The sequence below is a fragment of the Pelodiscus sinensis genome, chromosome 24 (genome assembly GCF_052426305.1).
Source record: "Pelodiscus sinensis isolate ZL-2025 chromosome 24, ASM5242630v1, whole genome shotgun sequence".
In the NCBI taxonomy this organism is placed as follows: domain Eukaryota; kingdom Metazoa; phylum Chordata; order Testudines; family Trionychidae; genus Pelodiscus; species Pelodiscus sinensis.
Genome location: NC_143075.1, coordinates 3,609,644 through 3,622,688, shown reverse-complemented (window position 1 = coordinate 3,622,688; position 13,045 = coordinate 3,609,644). Strand labels below are relative to the sequence as shown.

Sequence of the window (13,045 nt, the reverse complement as noted above, 5' to 3'; positions counted from 1 at the left end):
GCTGACTGTGTGGTTGGATATTTACAGCATTGAGCTTTCTGCTCAGCCATCCTTCCTCCTAGCGGTAGGCTTTTGTCGCTTGCCAGCCAGCCGGCAAGGCATTAATGGACTTAGTTTACTCACACAGTAATGATTCTAGCAGCCAGGTTACTTTGTCCTTCCCAGGAGGAGTCTAGTCTGAAGGAAACTGGAAAGTGAGTTAATACTCTGCCGCGTATGCAGGGAAACGCTACAGCAGACACATAAATGAAGTGGCATTTTGGATGCAACAGCTTCGATGGAAGCAGAAGCCCAGCATGTTGTTTCTGATGTTTAGTGATTCATTTTGCAGTCAAACTAATTCCCAGGATGGGCAATAGGCTCTCTTCCTAACATAGTGCTCTGACTGTTACCATTGGACACTTACCAATTGCCATTTTCATTTACATCCATAAATCTTATTGTGGGGCTAAATTTCATGAACGACAGAAGCATCCAGTATTTTAAGAGGTTAAATATTAATAATTATGGGGTTTATGTAGGGAAAAGAGAATAGCTAAATATCCATGAAAACATGCATGATTGAGACATTGCCAAAAATACCTAAGTATATTCTGGCAAAATTTACCTGTTATAATTTAATCTTTATTTTTTCTTTTCATCCTTAACAGGATTCCATTGGTGAACCTGTAAAAAAATAATGGGTTACCTATCCCTACCATTTCTGTTTACCAGTAGGAGACTCAAACAACAGCACTCTATGGGCCAAATATATTTTTATAAAAATGAACACACCTGTAGGAAACTGCATTTTCAGAGAGTGCGTTTATGGGAGGAAAAAAATGTGCAAGCAAAGAAGTCTATGAAGAAAGAGGAAGTTAAGAAATAAAGGAAAAGAACCGAACATCTAGAGTTTGGAACATGGACTGTGATTCTGAACCTGTGCCAATAATACCATTATGTGCCATGTACTGATCTGAAAGACTTCACAAGAAGCTGAAGCTAAGTGAATTACACGTAGAAATATTACAGAAAACTGGGGCGGGGAATCTCTTCTGATAAAGTCAGTATTTCTGGTTACTATACATATATACATATAGATATAAATATATATATATATATACAAACACACACACAAACACAAACACTTTTTGTACTGTAGCAATTTTTGAAAATCTTAAATGTTCATTTTTAAAAGATTGTGTCATGGGTTACAAATCTGATTTCTTTAACATTCTTAGTGTGAACTGAATAAACTGATGTTTTCTACTTTGGCAGCTTGCCTTTAAAACACATACGCACACATACACACACACATAAATATATTTGAAATGAATTTCCACTAGTGAAGAAATTATTTGCAAGGCCCAATAAACCATTGATTAGAGATAATTCTCTGAGACATTACTGAAACTCTGTTAAAATTATAGTTTTCTTATCCATTATAGAGTTGCCAGGGGGGATTATGTTAGAAATGTATGGCAATGTTTATGTATATGATCAGTTGGTTCTCAAAAGAAAGAGAATGGTTAATTGTCTTTGGGGCTGTTTTGAAACAAAAGCAGAACTGAGAGGTGTTTTCAATACAATTAAAGGATATACACCTCCAGGGCAAATTCACAAACCGCATTCCAGTTATTGTGAAATTGTAAAAAATCCCCCAATTGAAGCCACACAGGAAAGGAATCAATAGCAAGAGCCCTTCAGATACTTTCAGATTCTTAGCCCAGAATCTGAGTAACCGCCGTGCTATGAAATAGCAGTGAGCTGGAAGAGCATTCTGCGTCTAGAGGGTAAATTTAAAACTGGACTTGATTCCAAACGGCACAGGTTGGTGCTATTGAAATGGCATGGCTTCTGCTCCATGTAAACCTTTGGGCCCTGGCCATGGTTATGACAAATTCTCTCATGCTATTTTGTTTGTGGTGAAATCAATAGAGACAAACTCCCCCTTCTGTTCCTCATCGCCCATCACTAGAAATTGCATCTGTAAAGACATCATCAAAGTGATATCTGCTCCCCATAGCATTCCCTCATTCCTGGTAAGACAGACGAGGCTGAGAAGACACTGGACTGGACTGCCGAAAATCTAAACACAGAGTCTGAGAGCTGCACCAGCACCTGTATCCATTCATTAGACAATACATCCTGTAGAAGCTTCACAGGAATGAACAGCTGAAACCAGCAGCGAGTGTTACTGTCCCTTTAAACCAGGGCCAGCTGTCATAGTAGCTGACCAGGGACATTGAGTAGAGAACTTTTTTTTACCTTTTGGATTGAAGGATCAAGAAAGAGTAGAGAAGGAAACCATAAAAACCGCTCCAGCTTCCCTCTTTTAGAATTCCCTGAGCCCTGTTTATATACTTAATGGAGTTATATCTAGGGGCTGGCCAAGGACAAGTTTTAAACATTACTCGGATGGTGGAAGAATGCAGGCGAAGGTTTCACTGCTGACACCGCGTTTTCAGACACTCATCTCAGTGGCAAATTATGAAGCAGCCGATTACACAAAGCCACTGTATTGATGCTGGGCGCAACAGGGTTTTACAGCCCTTTCCTCAATCTCTCGTGGAACTTCATAGTACTTCCAAACATTGGCGCTGATTTTTAAATGCATTCCCTCTGGCAGAGGCTCTGGTGTTTGCTTTCTGTGAACTTGCTACCAATGGCCTTTTATTGCCACAAAGCAACTTTCTGAGTTAGGGTGAGTGCTCTGAGAGGTTGAATTTCAGATTTCTGTGTGTGATTATTCAGAAAAGCCTGCACTCTCACACTATCAAAGAGGAACACATAATTCTGAGTGACTCCTTCGGCCAGTAATAACAAACCAACCTTGAACCAGATCCAATGCCCACTGAAATCAGTGGTGTCCTTCAGGTGACTTCCTTGGGCTTACATCATGACTGTAGCATATGTAGCAAACACTAATAAAGAGCTACAGAGTCAGTAAAGAAGACCTCAAATTATTTTGTATCATGAATAAAAGTGAATGGATTTATCATCTGCTCAGAGGTTCCACAAGCAGAAAGATGAAGACAAATTTCCTGTGACAAACTATGCTTTTGTTTACTCAGCTCCAGTCCGTTACATTCCAATAACCTATCACCCGATCCTTTCAGCATCTGTTCTTTTTTGCTAAGGGAAATAAACTATTTTGAACCTGTTGACCTATGCACTAAAATTTGCTGTTTGCAGTGGGATTAGGGTTCTGATAATTCACAGTAGTGTAGCAGGTGGTGACATGCTAGATAGCTAGAAAAAAACCCAAAGTTCCTTTTGGCTGTTCATCTTTAAATACAAGGCGTGGAAACAGCGATACCTCACTGACAGCCACTAACATCTGTCCATCTGCTTCAATAGCCTGAAAGGTGTCCTATGGCATATACACTTTGACAATTAATTAGGGGACTCTTCAAGACTGAAAACTGTTTGCTAAAGTCTGAGGCTCTTCCTGTCTCTACAATCTGCCACCCTCCCATGCCTGAAAGAAGCTATTCCCTTTATTAGAAATGACTTGAAACTCCCAGGTCTTATAGCTAATTTTTGTAGATAATGGCATCCAAGTAATTTTAGCTGAAGCATCCACCATAAGTAATTAATATGACCTGACATGTCTAAAATAACCAACTCTGCTCTAGTGATTCTGCTGTAACCCTGGAATAACCAATGAAATAAATGTTGTTTGAGTTATTTTACACCAATTTAACGGAGAGCAGCTTTTTTAACCCAAAGCCCCTAAATCTTCTTTATAAACTGCTCTCTCTCTGTTGGGATTACCCAGAGCTACAGCTATACGTAGACATTAGACTCAATTTCTGTATTACAGTCAATATTTAATTATTTGAGACAAAAAAGAAAGTTACGTCCTCACCATGTTTAATGTGCCTGTGTTTCGCTAATCGGCTGCTGAATTCTGGGAGCTTCCTCATACTTCTCTACCGTATCATTTATGGGCCTGATTCAACACTTTGGGAGACATTGGGAAGACGCCCAGTGATTTTAATGGACTTAGATTCATGCCCTGAATTCTTCTCCTTAGAAGACCCAGCCAGTCTAGAGGCTGGTGATACATATGAGAAGTAGAGTAGAATTTTGATCACATGCACTAGGTGATATTTTTTCCACATTACATTTTATCTGCCATTGTGCTGCTCAGCATTTAATGACTCTACACCCAGCTTAGGTCCATCACAGATTTGATAATACTAATCAACACATTCATCAACTCGGCATCCATTTCCCCTATGAATATTAACTAATATTAATGTACAGTAGCATCTTGTGTCATAGAACCTCAATCAGTTTTTATTCCATGACAAAATTTTCCCCTTCATTCATTGCATGAGGGACGGATTCTGATCCTCTTAAACTGAATAAAGCTCATTTGACTTCACTGAGATTTCTATAGCATTAGATACTCTACTGTGAGGTAGAGGATTAGAATGTTTTCCCTTCATAATATTTTACAGGTGACTTTAGAAAAATCTTTCAGAAAATGCAAGTACATTGTGCTCTTGCATGACATTACCCGTTAATTATTTTAAAAAGGAAGGCTGGACAGACATGTTCGATTCCTATGCTCCCCCAAGTGTTCTGTTTTTGGGATCAGTTAGTGACTCTATTGTAGCAGGCTGAAGTTTGCTGATCTGGAATTCCAGGGCTATGTTTTTAACACTGAAACATAGTGTGGGAGAGAGGCAATGTACATAGGGAATCAACTTCACCATGGAGCACTCCTGAAGTCCCAGATGTGGCCAATTCAGCAGGATGTAAGTGGAACACAGTCCTAGTTTCCTGTTTTCCATTCAGGGGAGATTTTCACAAAGGGACTGATGCTCCTTCAACAGACTCCGTGGAAACATACTGCGCATGTACTCAGTGCTTTGCCTCCTCCTCTCCAAAACATGGCTGCCCTCAAACTGTCAGGCCTTTCTCCAGTCACCAGGGGAGGACTAACATGGCCACAGAACAGCGTGGTTCTACCTCCTACATTCAAATTCACTGCGGTGCTACGCTCATCCAGTGTGACTTCCCAGACAACGATGCGGGCACTCCATTCACGGAAGAGGCGGTGAACATGCACCAGATTGCTTAGTAGTATAGAGGGCTTAATTAATCAGCATAACTGACTACCCTGTTTTGATTAATAATTCCACTAGTCAGAATTATTATTTCTTTATCTCTCTCTCTATATATGGACCTCATTCTCCTCTCACCCACACTGGTGGGAAACAGAAGTGGTTCCTCTGGCATCAGTGAAATTATGCCAATAAATCTCCTTTTAGAGAGATGTGACTGAGACCCCCTTCCTCCCCAAACATGCATGCCTCCGAGTCCCATTCCAGTCTGTCAGCATATCACAACTTTCATACAGTGAGGTGTAAGCAGTCCTTAACACCACCTGCTGCACTCACCATACAGTAGAGGCACTGTTGACCATTATCAATATGCCGAATAAGCGACATTTTTTTTAAGCAAGCAGTTAAACCAAAACTTGCACGATTCATGTCATTTTGGGGTGATTACTTTGGTGCAATCTATTGATTCAGTATATGGGGGCTTTTGTATTTTACCAGTGTAAACAATGCAGCCCTCACAAACTTGCCAGCACAGAGTATATGAATTTTCCTTCTTTGTTTTACTTATATAGCGTTGATCCTCTACCAGCTGCAAAGACTGTGTTTTGTACCTTTACCCATTGATCTTCTATTTATTTGTATCTGTTGGCTGCACTGAGTAGTACTTGTGGGTATTCCGATGTAATCCTAATGACAGTTTGACAAATATATTTCAGATCCCTTATTCCAAACTGTTTGAAGCATTGTGATGTATTTGTGCATCTATGGCGTTAGAGTCTGAACTAGACTGCTCTAGCGGGGAATGGTATGAACTGTATATCCCTTGGGGGGTAAGCAAGAAGGGTCCAAACTTCCATGGGATAAACACCCTGTAGGAAATCCACAAGAGAGAATACCTCAGACCACAGGGGACTCACGTATATCTTTCAGATGACAACGTCACAAGCCTTCCATACACTTTGCAAAGAGACAGAGTTGGTTGGCGTGAGACCAGACAGTGGCAAAGAGACACACAGACTTCCCTTATTTGTAAGGACCAACCGCACTTGCACTTTACCACAAGAATACCTGCATCCCTTTGCAGGCTAAACAAACCAATAAAGGGACTGGCCTGTAAAACCGTCAGCAGGAGACTTAGAATTGTTCAACTAAAAAAACAAGTTGGAGTTAATTCATTCCTAGTATCTAAAGGAAGCAAAAAACAAAACAAAAAAATCCACTGACTCTAACCAACTCCAGCAGAACACCTGGCCCAAAATTCTTTAGCAGTGAGGAGCCAGATACACAGGCTGTATTATTACTTTCTTCATATACCAAGTTTAATGGGACTTACTCCTGGGAGGAAAAGTACTCAGGTGGATGTGTGTAGGATCAGGGCTAAGTAAATATTTTGTATGGTGATCAGAACCACAATCCCTTTTCCAGCCAAACTATGCTCCATGGGATTGTGGGGTAACCCATACTTCAAAACAGAGAGTGAAGACCCTGCACATTTTAGTTTTATTTACACTTGCTTGTAGGAAACACCTTTTCCCACTTCTAGGTAACCAGTGTTGGAGCAAATGTCCTGTAAATACACCTTATATTTACAGAGAGATGCATTTAGCAGTGTCACACTATGGAATATGGGGCATATATTTATTGAGAATAGGCAATGAACACCAGGAAGCAAACATTTATAATACTATGACTAGTGTTCCAGCAGAGGGTTCTGAGGACACTGAAACCAGCAAGGACGGGCTGTTTTTCAGCAGAACTCCACGGAAGATTTTGGTTGCTACGTATGCGGGTTAAACAGGTTGAACCGCTCTCGTCTGGCATCCTTGGGACCTGATTGGTGCCGAACCAGAGAGTTTGCTGGACCACAGGAGGTCAATATTGTTTAGCAGCATCACCAACACTTCCACTGCTTACAGGGTTCTCAGAAGACATTTAGGAGTAAGTCAGAACTAAAGAACAGCACAGAACACTGAGAGCCAGGACTGGTGACTGTAAACAAACTTTATGGGACCACAGGAAACTTGGCCACACCCATGCTAAGTGGACATCCAGCTAACAATTATGCCGGACCACGGATGTTGCTGGACCAGAGAGTGCCGGACTAGAGAGGTTCAACCTGCACATGAATTCTTCAGACTGTTTCTTTCTGGAATTGTTTTCATTTTACATCCCAAGGGATGGATTCTGTTAAGATCTAAGCGCTTAATGGACACCATTCAGAAAACTATTCTCAAGTGAGCAGAGCTGATTTCAGTGAGAGTTGAGAGACCTCAGCACCTGGTAGGAGCAAAGCCCATGTTCCCAGAAAGTCCTAAGCCAGGGCCCCCAGTGTGTTGTCACTGCAGAATTTATTGATGGATAAGAGGTTTGGAGAGGCTGCATTGCCTACATGAATGAACCTGAGGTAGGAGTCCCAAACTCCTGTGAACGTGCTCTGCCTCCTTTCCTTCCCCTGCAACATGGGGATTGCAACATTTCCCAAATCTACCTAGCAGGGATGTGGTGAGCATGAATTAGCCAGTGTCTGTATCCTGTTCTGAACAGGCTCAGCATCATGCAGGTGGTCAGTATATTGTGTACTGCACGAGGGAAAGCCAGCTAGTCTGTTGGGCTACAGGAGTTCTCAGAGAGCAGGACAACATTACAGAAAAGACACCCGCAGGTTACAGTGACCTTTCAGCTACGTGTGCGATTGTAAGCTGGACATATGGGCATCTCATTGCATCATATACCCTGAGTATGTTAGTTCCCTAGGAATAGACATTTGATGTTTCATCTCAATGCACTGCAAATCGTACAGTTCAAAAAAAGAACTGAAGTGTTTGCCAGGCAATTCCAGTTCACATCTTTCCACTCCCACGCAGTTAATTTTATCCAACAAAAGAACCCAACAAATACACTGTGACAATTAAATTGCTATAGGATTCAAAAACTTAGAGCCATCAACTCTCTCCCTAGAACATGTGGCTCTCTCAGAAGAGGTCATAGGTAGGAGTCAGACAGTTACATACACCAGGAACCCACCAGTTCTATTGTTCTAAAGCTAAATCTGCCACGTGAATTCATCCTGAGGTTCAGAATAGTTTTGGTTCCTTTTTTAAATGCCAAAACCCTATCTAGGGAATATCCCATCAACTGTAACACATGAGAACGGGGACAGGTTACATCAGAAGATATTTGAAGGACCAGAGCCTTCCTTTTTATTTACTTCTTACTCAGAACGAGCCCCCACTGACTTTAGTAGGGATTTTTCCCGAGTAAGGGACAAGCAAAAATCGAGGGACTTGGGGCCTCTTCTAAAGTTCTTTGAAATCAACGGGAGTCATGGGAATAGAAAGCAACCATAGCCTGTACTTATCTAGATGCTTGTCTGAATCCCTGTAGCATTAGTCTTTTGGCTGCTTACCCTGAAAGTTGCCAACCACTAGTGAGAAAACTCTCAAATCCCTAATGCATTGAAAACTGAATATTATCACAAGGCAGCAATTGGTGTTAGCACCACTAGGAAAGAAGTGCATCTTTCTGCAATGGAAAGATTTTGGGTAAATGCTGATGTGATTTTATTGTCTTCCCACCAAAGTGAAAATAAATGTCTTCATTGAGCAGTATCTTTACAAATATCCAGCTACCTCCTTGTACCTAAAATTGTGGCCATTTCTCCCACCATGACTGCCTAGCTGGCAACATGGCTTACCAAGTCAGAAATATTATTTGAAAGATTCATTTTTGTGTACTTCTTTTCCTCTAGCAGTTTGTTCTGAAGGAGAGCAATGGAGGTAAAAGGCAGCAAACATTCTACATATAACAACTATATAATTCACCAATGCCCTTCAAATATGGGAAATTTCATTTAATCAAGTATGAAACATGTAAGAGATTGGCAACCCACTAAGACATCCCTCCCCATTTTAGAAGCCCAGCTGGGGTCGGTTTCTACTGCAGAAGTCACGTGATACTTCCTGAACTCTCTTTCATCTTATTCGCAAAATTTATAGATGCATTTGTAACAGTGACATACATAGAGATAACAGTTACTTTGAGAAAAAAATGTCTTGCACAGACATACTCCAAGGGCACAGCTTTCTGTTGAAAATCGTTTTAGGTTCTGGGGTGTTACTTTTAATTTTTATTATTATGATTATTGCTTTGTTTGACCATATACAATGAAGTTTACAGTTTATTTCAAATGTTGCTAATTTTTTTTTCTAACGCAAGGAATCTTTTACTTGGCAACCACTGTTTTTACACATGGAATACCTCTTGTTATTTTTCTGCAAAAAATTATATACCGTGTGTGGATATACACCCACCCACCTACACACACACATTATCTACATACACACACACACATACACTACGTACATGTATGTGAGTTTCAGTCTTAATGGGTTTAAATCATTGTGTCAGTTTAATGTAGTACTATCCTTTTTCAGGCATATCATGGCCATATTAATAATAATAAATGACAATGGGCTTTTGGAGGAAGTTGAATGGCTGTGATTCCATACAGGTGAACTATTTTATCCAAGAGTGTTTTTTAATTTGTTTCTGTATTTTAAAGCGATGTACTTGGAAAGCACTGTATATGCGACCCTCTACCAATTTCCCTATGTATATTTAGTACTCTGATGTTGCTATTAAAAAAAACCAAGGTGAGAAAAACAAGCTGTTTTGATTTTAGGGTCCTATGTTCATTGTACTTTAAATATTCCCACAAAAACTGCCTTCCAAGATGTTGCAAACAATCTGAGAGTCTACACAAATGAACAGTGAAGTAGCGGCTACTGTTTGCTTTATTGTACTTGAGGTGGTAATTTTATTCCCACAATCTCAAAAGTTAATATACAGTGCATGGGAAAAGCAGCAAACCATTTTTGAAGAAAGAAAATGCTGTTTTATCCAGGGAAACAAAGTCAGAAAAATGTTAGCGGTAAGAAAGGCCTGACCCGCTGCCCATGAAAACACCCCCACTGTTCTCAATGCACTTTGCATCCCTTGTGTTCTTCTCTCTGTTTCAGAATATAATCAGTCCTTTATCCAGGGGGATTAACAACAACCAAGGGGGAGAAGCATCGAGGACATGCAAAACACCTACTGAAATCGCAGAGGTCAGATGAGCCCAGACCCCACTGTTAAATCATCGGAAGCTGCTCTGATTCCAGATTGCCCACCAATAGGATCCTGATTCAGTGGTGCTTCGCAAAATCTGTACTTTGAAGGGAAGAAAAAAACCTGTCCCCATTTCTACAGATTTGCCAAGGGCCGTGGAGTTCACTCTGGCTCAATATCAATATTCCGCGTTCTCTCTGGGTGCCGGATCTCCGTGACGGGATGTTTCTGGGAGCATAGGCGGCACCATTTGCTTTGGTCAGCAACAAGCCTCAGCTCACCCTGTGTGCTTTCAACAAGCTGAGGCACAAACTTCCTATTAACTCAAAGCCAGAGCTAGGCCTGATACTAAACCCTGCATCCTCAGAACGCCACGCATGGGAAATATGCGCCAGAGTCTAGCTCTGCAGTGTGCTGTCTCCAGCTCCTGTCACACCTTGCAAGCCCTTTCTTAATCACAGGCTAAGATGGTTGCTTCCATGCATCTAGTCAGTCCCATTCCTGCTGGCACGCTATCACCACACCCTGGGTGATATCAGCCCCGGGGCTCAACAGGAACGGACACCGAGCCTCTCTCTGGCCACTCTGAGGGGACATGAAGCGTTTGGGCAGGGTGGTATGGATGGAGTTGGAATAGCCCCTCCCCAAGATGCCTACTTTGTGAGGAGCAGCACTTCTGAGGTGAAACTTGGCCCAGGACAGCTAAGATCTGAGGGTATGTCTACACTACAGTGTTATTTCGAAATAGCTTATTTCAAAATAACGTGTCCACACACAAAACCCATTTCGAAATAGCATTTTGCTATTTCAAAATAGCGCGTCCACATTGAGTGGACTCCTAATCGCATTTAAGGCTGGCCAGATCCAGTTCCAGCAGGGCACCAGGTCAGGACTTAGGATATGTCTACACTACAGCACTAATTCGAACTAACTTAGTTCAAATTAGTTAATTCGAACTAAGCTAATTCGAACTAACGGATCCAGACTTAAAAACTAGTTCGAATTAGCGTTTTGCTAATTCGAACTAGCATGTCCACACTGAGTGGACCCTGAAGAGAGGTTAAGGATGGCCGGAAGCAGTGCCGGCAGGACATCAGATGAGGACTTAGAGCGTGGAGCTGCTGTCTCAGGCTAGCCGAGGGCTGTGCTTAAAGGGACCTGACCCCCACCCCGGACAGACAGTTCTCAGGGTTCCCCGCTTGCAAAGCAGTCCTGGCTTGGAGTGCCCTGAGTGCCCACACTCGGCACATCACAGCACTCGGCCATCACCCCGGCTGCACTTGCTGCATGCTGCCATCCGGGGGGAGGGAGCAATCGGGGGGCTGCAGGAGAACTTCCACCCCGAGAAGCCTGCAGAGCCAGCCCAGTCCTCCCCATCGGGGGCTCGTACCCCATTCCTCCCTCACCTCCTTCCACTTACCCCTCCCTAGCCCCCCTTCCTGATGTACAAAATAAAGGACACGTGTTCAAAAATAGAATCTCTCTTTATTGAACAAAACTGGGGGAGACTGGGAAAAAGAGGTGGGAGAGGGGAAGAGAGAGGGTGGGAGAGGGGAGGGCAACTAAAATGATCAGGGGTTTGGAACAGGTCCCATATGAAGAGAGGCTAAAGAGACTGGGACTTTTGAGCTTAGGGAAGAGGAGATGGAGGGGGGATATGACAGAGGTCTATAAAAGCAAGAGTGGTATGGAGAGGGTGCATAAAGAAAAGTTCTCCATTAGTTCCCATAATAGAAGGACTAGAGGACACCAAAGGAAAGGAATGGGTAGCAGGCTTCAAACTAGTAACAGAAAGTTCTTCTTCACAAAGCAAAGAGTCAACCTGTGGAACTCCTTGCTGCAGGAGGCTGTGAAGGCTAGAACTAGAACAGAGTTTAAAGAGAAGTGAGATCAAGTCATGGAGGTTGGGTCCATGGAGTGGTATTAGCTAGGGGGTAGGAGTGGTGTCCCTGCCCAAACTTTGTGGAAGGCTGGAGATGGATGACACGAGACAAATGGCTTGGTCACTGTCTTTGGTCCATCCCCTCCAGGGTACCTAGGGTTGGCTGCTGTCGGCAGACAGGCTACTGGGCTAGATGGACCTTTGGTCTGATCCAGTACGGCCATTCTAAGCTCAGGGCTCAGGTTCGGGGGTCTCAGTGGACCACCTTGATTTTCATGCACACCTGCTCCTGGGTGGCCAGGCTGGCAGCTATTCTGCTCTAGACGGCCACTTTCCTGTGCCTAGTGCGGAGTTCATGGACGAGGTCCACGATGTCCGCACTAGACCAGGCGGGTGTCCACCTCTTGCGGTCCTGGCCAGGCTCCTGAGAGCTGCCAGCCTGGTCCTGGGAAGAGGCGGAGGGCTGGGGGGCATCGGGTGGCTGGCTCATGGCGTGCCAGGTGCAGGGTCTGCTGGCTGGGTGCTGGCAGGCTTGCACCTGGAACGGGCACCGTAGCCAGACCGTGCCCCTTTAAGGGCTCTGGGGCCAGGAGGGGGGCATAAAAGTTTCCCTGGTGGTGCCCAGAGTGGCCACCAGGGAAAGCTGGGGAGGGCTAGCCTCCCACTAGTTCAAATTAAGGGGCTACACAGCCCTTAATTCGAACTAGTAAGTTCGAACTAGGCTTATTCCTTGTAGAATGAGGTTTTCCTAGTTCGAACTAAGCGCTCTGCTAGTTCGAATTAAGTTCGAACTAGCGGAGCGCTAGTGTAGCGCCTATGAAAGTTAATTTGAACTAACGTCCTTTAGTTCGAATTAACTTTGTGGTGTAGACATACCCGTACTGTGTGTGGCTACTCCCTGAGGCTATCTGAGGTCAGTGCTTAAAGGGACCTCCCCTGGACAGCTAGTTCTCAGATTTCCCTGCTTGCTTGTCTACCTCGATGAGGGACAGCGAAG

The 13,045-nt window shown here is 43.2% G+C and overlaps 1 protein-coding gene across 2 annotated transcripts in view; it reads left to right on the top strand.

Annotated features, from left to right (window-relative positions):
* The window catches only part of AJAP1 (adherens junctions associated protein 1), a 146,825-nt gene extending 141,037 nt beyond the window's left edge, over nucleotides 1-5,788 (top strand). For both annotated transcript variants that reach the window (XM_075906276.2, XM_075906275.2), the window contains one exon: nucleotides 651-5,788. In XM_075906276.2, the coding sequence (XP_075762391.2) occupies nucleotides 651-672 (22 nt within the window). In that variant the 3' untranslated portion in view covers nucleotides 673-5,788. The remainder of the gene's footprint in view (nucleotides 1-650) is intronic.
* The last annotated feature ends 7,257 nt before the right edge of the window (nucleotides 5,789-13,045 follow it).